Here is a 7,652-nt window from a genome sequence, read left to right on the forward strand (position 1 = left end):
TGGGGGAGGTGGGGGGGGAGGGGGGGGAGGGGGGGATGTGGGGGAGGGGGGGAGGGGGGGAGGAGGGGCGGAGCGCAGCAGCTGGATTTGAGCTCGAGCCAGCTATGATCTTCCAACAGCTTTATTGAGACACACTTTTTAATGGCGTTCAATTGACCAATTATTTTAAAAGTCCACTTTATCTGCGACGAAACCTCGAAATGGGGACTAACAAATATTTTTTCTCCAAAATGTCCCTTAAGGGACTCCGTAATTTGACACCAGAACTTGAAGTTAGCTTGCATTTTGACTTTTTGAAACATTTATTTTAATCCAGTTTAAGTTATTTATGTACCATCAGTTGTTGAGATCATTTTATACATAATAAAACACGGAAAGTCTTTGTCTTTGGTTATCAAGTTGTGATTCCCAACCTTTTTATTTTTGCCAGTATAAAATTAGACTCCAGCCCTCACCACAACCTGCAGGCTGCATAGTGACAAATAAATTAAAGTGACTTATTTTTATGTTAAATACAATTTCTGTATTGTATTTTGAACCAACAAGTTCCTCTTTTTCTGAGGAAAAACTCTTAGGTTTTGGCCCTGGGACATTAGGATTATGCAGTCTTCATAACTTGAAGCCATATTGTATGCAACTAGCTTTTTACTTCCTGTTTTACTTTTGGAAAACAGGAAGTAAATGGATTCACTTGTCATCACATGTTCAGATATTTGAAACATTAGTCATTAGTCAACAATAGTCATTTATTTTTTGCATTGATTTGGTCACATAAATAAAATAAATATGGACTGAGTTATGTTTAATTATTATCCCTCTTAAAATCAAGAGGGCTTCAAGACGTTCTGTTAATTTTTGGCACCCAATGTGGTTCACCAGACAAACAGATTTTCTAGACTGTGAAAAAACTGAATATGTTCAATTCTGCATTTATATAGATTTATTTATTCTAATTTAATTATTTGACAAAATAAAAATAAAACAATTCAACACAACAAAAATGCAATATGGAATGAAAGGGAGCAGACCGGAAGTATGAACTTTTTCAACCTGCTGCTTCATATCCCACAATTAAATAAATATAGATTTAATTTCCGGTATACTCTCTCTATGAGTGGCTGACCCAGGTGACTACATTTCCCAGAATGCACCGGCTCTGTTTATGAAAGCTGAACCCCGGCTGCTCTCCTCGGGCTACCTGCACCGGCTGTCCGGCGTGTTTCGAAGTTATGAGGCCCTTTCACGCTATTTCGCCGTGCTTTAAAAAGAAGTGCACGTTTGGGTGAGTCTGTGTCCTTCACGGAACATGAAATGGAGATCACTCGGGCCAGACCGTCATTGTATGGAGAAATCGGTAAGTAGCTTACAGTTGATGAGCAACACTCACCCAAGACAAGTGATATAAATAAACCAGGAATTGATTGCATGGGGTCGATACATGCTGTCGCTCCTCATCTTTAGATTTCCTCCCGTGCAGACTGTCCCTGACTGTCCATCTAACGTGTAGCTATGTTAGTAGTCTTAGCTTGCTTTGGAGAAGCCCATGTTAATTTGAGAGCATGACAGCAAATTGTAAGCCTGTTAGTGAGGCCGACAGGCTTCAGTTATGCATGTTGCTCACCTGAACACGTCCAGCAATGTGCTCCAGGCGATGCAGGACACTGGATCCAATAACACAGCTATGCTCTTCTATTACAACCTCAGCAGCATTGTTGTAGAGGAGGTTAATCTGACAAATTGAAAGTAAAGAGCTCCTCCTGCATCTTACAGCGCTTATAAAATATTAAACTGTATTATGCTGCAGCCTGATATCTGCTTGAACATGTATCTGCTCTTGGTGCTTGAGCCTGGATTCTTCAGTTGAATTGTGCAACAGGAAGAACCTTGATCTAGAAACGAGTGATAACCATGAACAATGACTGTAGACATCATGACTGGAAGTCATTTGAAGTTTCACGTATCTGCAGCTCATGGCTTGGGATTCTGGACAGACCGGTCTGCAGTGCACGAGGCTGCTGCACAGGGCAGGGCCCTCCAGCTGCAGCAGCTGATCGAGGGAGGTGCAGCAGTCAACATTGTGGCTGTGGACTCCATCACTCCTCTGCATGAGGCGTGCATCCAGGGCCAGACCCAGTGTGTCAGACTGCTGCTGGATGCTGGCGCACAGGTGACGTTGATTCATTACATCAACATTTCATAAAAGAGCCCAATTACTTTTTTTTTTTTTTATTGGTGCAAATCTAATATCTGGTGGACCTTCCCAACAGGTTGACGCTCGTAACATTGATGGCAGCACACCGCTGTGTGACGCCTGTGCAGCAGGTAGCCTGGAATGTGTCAAGCTTTTGTTGGAGTATGGAGCAACAGTCAACCCTCCCCTGTTCACCTTCTCTCCACTTCACGAGGCGTGCATGGGAGGTGTGTCTCACTAATTGCAGCACTGCAAAGCAGTGGATTTTGAGTCCTATCTATTTCATTATTCTGTTGACTTGCTTCTGCACAGTATTTGTGTTGCATTAAAACCTTAGTGAGGACCAGTATTCTTACTAAAGCAACACCCAATTCTTGACTCATGTTCTAACAAGCTGGAGAATTTCCGAGATCAAGATCTTGAGCCACTTCTTAAGAACTCTTGCAGCTTGAAAAAAGAAACGGAAGAAACTTGAGACCAGAATTACGTAGAAATGACTTCTATTCAATTCTGTTCTAAATATATTTCTTGATCTTATCTTGATCAAAAGCAGTATGTTACATGTTTTTTTTTTCTAAGCTGCTCTTCCTTCTTTGCATCAGTCAAGTTCTTGGATGTTCTTGCATGTTCTGACTATTACTGGTGACTCATACTGTTATCATCCAGCACAGTTCAAGGTACACAAACAGCACGCACTATCATGAACTATACACACATCCCAAATGCCAAGCGTAACCACCCTGGCCTGATCAAAACAGAAAAAAAAAAAAAAAAAAGTGTTTTTATGTGCTTGTGTGTCATGCTTTTCAAAAGCGAGTAAACAAATATCTTTTTATCTTTAGGTAATTCAGAATGTGTTCAGTTAATGATTGATCGAGGGGCTTTCATGGAGGCTCATGACTGCCACTACGGGACGCCGCTTCATGTCGCTTGCGCCAGGCAGCATTACGATTGCGCCAAAGTGCTCCTCAATGCAGGTCAGTCCAGGTTCATTCCTTTTACATCATGGCCAGAGAATTAAGAGGGAAAATGAGTGGAAAATATAAGAAACAATCGGACCACAATATTCAAGTGGACATTCTACAAAAGCTGAAGTATTTTAGATAAGCCCATTACATGTAGAACCCCAAAATAAATCAATGTGGATTAATAATTATAAACTGCAAAGCAATTAATCATCTTGCCATGTCATAGCAAAATGCAATAATCAAATGTAGAAGATTATCTCATTACATCATAGGTTGTCTCAGGAGAAGCAAATGTCAGTTTAACTTTAAAACTGGTTATTTATTAAGTGAAATGAGAACAGACTGCAAACATCTTGCACAGTGTGTTGCACTGTGTTTGTCTTGTTGGAGATCCTTTTAAAATTTTAATTTAGTTTAAGCTGCTGGTTTGTTTCTTATTTCTCTCTCAGGTTACAGAATCAAGCTTCATGTTGTTTTGTTACCTGTATTTCTTGATCTGTGGGAGTGGTGTTGATTTTGTACAGATACGGATTCTGAATTCAACATCAATATTTTTCTCACTCAGACACTTTTGACATGCTTTTTTTTCCTCAAAGGGGCAAACGTGAACGCAGCGAAGCTCCATGAGACCGCCCTCCACCACGCAGCCAAAACAAAGAACATCAGCCTGATCGAGCTTTTGGTGGAGTTTGGGGGGAACCTGTACGCCAGGGACAACCTGAACAAGAAGCCCATCCACTACGCCAGTCGGGGTTCTCCCTCCTACCTCTGCCTTGAGTTTTATGAGAGTGAGTGAGTGCACGTTGGGTGTGCACCCTGTCGTTATCAGAGTACCAGTGCAATCTAACTGGTGGTTTGTCTTCCTCAGATACACCCCTCAGTCTGCAGCAGATCAGCAGAGTCGCTTTTAGGAGGACGCTCGGCTTGAGAGCACATGAAGTCATTTCCAAGCTGAACTTGCCCAACCGCATCATCAGCTTTCTTTTTTACATGCCGCCTCAGGTTATTGAAATTTAATGGTCTGTGAAGGAACTTGAGTGCAGCTGTTCGCAGGTTCAATGCTGTCTGGTTTTCAACTGCAGGTAATTTGGTTTTGTGTCCAGAAATCCACATGACAGAATGCTGCACAGATGTCTTAACACTGCCAGAAAAGACATGTACATTAGTAGATTTTAATTATTAGGAATCCTAGACATTGCTCACAATCTGGCTGCTTGTATCCTGGAGAAACAAGCCATCATCAGCGTTGCTCTTTTGTTGACAACAGGTCAACATCAGGTTTGAATATTCATTTACGTTCTCTTTCTTTTCTCCTGCTCCTGTTTGTAGATATTCTTCATAAAGAACTCCATTTGACAGTTGAAGTACAGTTACAGCTGCTCATTGTGAAAATCGAAAGATCAAATGAGCTGTTGTTTTGGTGAACCTGCGTAGGTGGCTGCTCTCTCATGGCTCTGGTGCTGGGTTTGATCATCGTCTTACATGCAGCACTGAAACTCCGGTGCTTTCCAGCAGCGCGCTGAATAATCACAGTAACCTCACACCTCTGGGGGTGTGTGCTGAGCCCAAACATTTAACACATTGGAAGCGTCACTGATCATCCTCCATGACTTTCAGTTTCATTCTTCACGACAAAGTCAAGTGCAGAACTCTTTGGAAGAGACGGAAAACACGATTGAATGTAGGTGGGATGATCCCCTGAGCGGGAGAACACATTTCTTTGTTCTTATGGAGTATATATATTTTAATAATCTTACACACTGCTTTTTGAAGCTTCAGTTGTTTCTACAAAGGTTTACATTAACATTAAGGTTGACTTGTTTCAATGGAATGTGACCATCAACTGGATTATTCAATGGTATCTCTGGGTTTATTGGCAAGGGTTATCTCATTGTATGTATTTGTAAATATTCTGTAACTATGTATTTGTCATGTACATTTGTAAATATACAGATGGTCTTACCTCTATGAAGTTCATGTAAATAATAAAATAGATAACTTACAGACTATTTGGAAAAACAATATGGAGTTGTTTTCCTCCATGAGGAACAAAAACTATCTACGATTGATTACAGCTATGTTTTAGGCCTAGTTCATAACTGATGATGAGTGGCGTGTTGTTTGTGGACTCACAGAACAGAACAAACCCATTCAGGCTGCATGTCAACCTGTAGGAGTAACTGGTCAACATGAATTTCAGTATTTTAATCAGCTTAACAATTCGATATTCAGATAAGTTAATGACAGATTTAAAATAACCATCTGTTGTAGTTTTTGGTATCTCTAGTTTCTTCCAAGGAAAGGATTGCTTTTTATTATAAAAGTTTAATTTTCATCTATTTAATTTTGTATTGGAGCATCAAAACAAACAGAATGAGGATCTGGCTGCTGTGAGGGAGCTTATGAGTACAAAGCTCCTCTTGATTATCTGATTTCTTACTTTATTTTATTGAGCTTGAAGACGTGTTCATAATATTACTGGACCTGACAGGAGGACAGAAAGACGGGAAGAGGGAGAGATAACAGAAAGCGCAACGATCTGTCAATCGAAATCAATGCAGCAGACAACCAGCTACTACACCTGCTCAGAGACACAATTGAGAATATCCTATGAGCTTTTAAAGGAAACATAGCTGGCAATTATCCGGGATGGGCAAACTGAGGATACAGGTATCGAACTAAAAACCAGAGCACCAGGAGCTACCTAACACAGATAGCCAATAGTCTGACACCCCACAAGACAACGCAGAGACACCGGATCTGTGTCCACATGCAGAACACGAAGAGTGCAGAGTGATGAAAGGTCACTGTGATCATGCAGATGTAACCTCTGAGAAGGCTCCCAAACCCAGAGGACTGGCAGCAATCCCAGAGCCCAGATCCCAACCACCAACACCCCAGGAAGATGTCCACGCATCGGTCCAGAAGGGGGCAGAGGAAGGCCCCGGCCAGGACCCCTGGCAGCCAGTTGACCAAGACGAGCAGGTGCTGACCCCGCCATGCACCAGTCGCCCAGGATGAGAAGAGCAGGGGGCCCCAAGAGCCGACCCCACCCACTCAGGTAGAAGGCCAAGGCCATACCCAGGAAAACCAGCCCCACAGATGGCCACCAGGTATGGGCCGTCCCAAAGACCAGGGCACAAAACAACCGCAGCCAGAGAACCGCCAATCCAAGAAGCACATCACACATCAGGAGGGGGGGATGCGAGGACAAACGGGGCAGCGGAAGAGTCCAGGCCCAGGGCCCACCACCCCCAGGCCCACCGAGGCCACTGACCAAAGGGCATGACACTCCTTCCTCATATACCCAGCCATCCAATCGCACACCCATGTTCATCCTGACACACACCCGCACACACAGACATGCCCACACAACTCTCTGTCTAGCCCCCGGCTCATCCCAGCACCTCCCCCTCCATGCCCCCTACCCTCCTTCAGCCGCCCCCTAAACCTTCCTATCAAACCACTCCCACCTCCCACCCCACACTTCTAACTGATATGTGACGGTTTGCTTTCCAGAGAAATTTGGATATACAGTATCTATATGAGTCCAGTGATTTAAACCAACAGGAGGATGGCTTGGTTGTTATCATTGGTAATAGATAGTTAATAGATAGTTAACTTTAGGTAAAAAAACACAATTTTAATGATGGCAACCCATGAGTGATATGGGTAAGAGTCTCCACCGTAACAGATCATCCTCTACTGTTTTAGATAACTGAATATCGTTCAGTTTTATAAGTTCTGATATCCTAGGAGAAATGTTTATACCTAAATACCGAATGTTTCCAGACTGTATTGTGGTATTGGGTATGCAGTTAGTAGGCATGGCTGCAGTCTTAGACCAGTGGATCGAGTGGTCAGATATAAATGGTAGTACCTTTGTACCTCGGAGAACCTTGCCCTCCAACCTCATTGACTGTGTTACAGCCGCTCCCTTGACCTGGACGTCACTGGATCACATAATCCATTTCATTTGGCTCAATTTTTTACACACCGTATACGCCTCCTGATACAAGAGGAGCGTAAAATCAGAGACCCCCACTGATTCGTCCACTGTGATCCAAACAAACTTTGTTATAAGCTCACAGGTCTCACCTGCCATACTGTTTGAATTATAAATAGAAACTGTGCTGGAATATTAAAACGACAGGCCAAATGGGTGTAGACTTGTGAAACAGCAGAGCAGAAGTGATATTTTCTTTAAGTGAGGCTTTCGGGGCTTTCCACATGGACACTGGACATTTAAGTTTTGGAAACCAGTGCTAAAGCAGCTACCAGTGCTCAAAATGCTGTGAAAATACTCGCACATTGTCAAAGTAAGAAAGCTCATGGACATAATTGGCAATTTCTCACACCCACTAATAAACTTATGAAAAATAAAAGATGTTGTCAAAAAAACAAATTTGAATGAAAAGAAATGTGGCTAAAGGAAGACGTTCATTTCAAGTCCTGAAAATACAGACAACTTCTGAACCTGCATCTCTGGGAAT

At 42.6% G+C, this 7,652-nt stretch overlaps 1 protein-coding gene across 4 annotated transcripts in view; it reads left to right on the forward strand.

Annotated features, from left to right (window-relative positions):
* Nucleotides 1–5,182, forward strand: part of asb13b (ankyrin repeat and SOCS box containing 13b) — a 7,130-nt gene extending 1,948 nt beyond the window's left edge. The window contains exons 1-6 of one of the 4 annotated variants that reach the window (XR_003931780.1): nt 71–2,167; nt 2,268–2,418; nt 3,034–3,168; nt 3,756–3,947; nt 4,028–4,241; nt 4,489–5,182. Coding sequence is in view for 3 of the 4 variants with exons in the window: in XM_030095963.1 (XP_029951823.1) it covers nt 1,916–2,167; nt 2,268–2,418; nt 3,034–3,168; nt 3,756–3,947; nt 4,028–4,176 (879 nt within the window). In the remaining variant the exon portion in view is untranslated. Of the gene's footprint in view, nt 1–70; nt 2,168–2,267; nt 2,419–3,033; nt 3,169–3,755; nt 3,948–4,027 lie in introns of those variants that run through there. The other 3 variants (XM_030095964.1, XM_030095963.1, XM_030095961.1) reach the window with 3 other exon arrangements.
* The last annotated feature ends 2,470 nt before the right edge of the window (nt 5,183–7,652 follow it).

This window comes from Salarias fasciatus, chromosome 7 (assembly GCF_902148845.1).
Source record: "Salarias fasciatus chromosome 7, fSalaFa1.1, whole genome shotgun sequence".
Taxonomy (NCBI): domain Eukaryota; kingdom Metazoa; phylum Chordata; class Actinopteri; order Blenniiformes; family Blenniidae; genus Salarias; species Salarias fasciatus.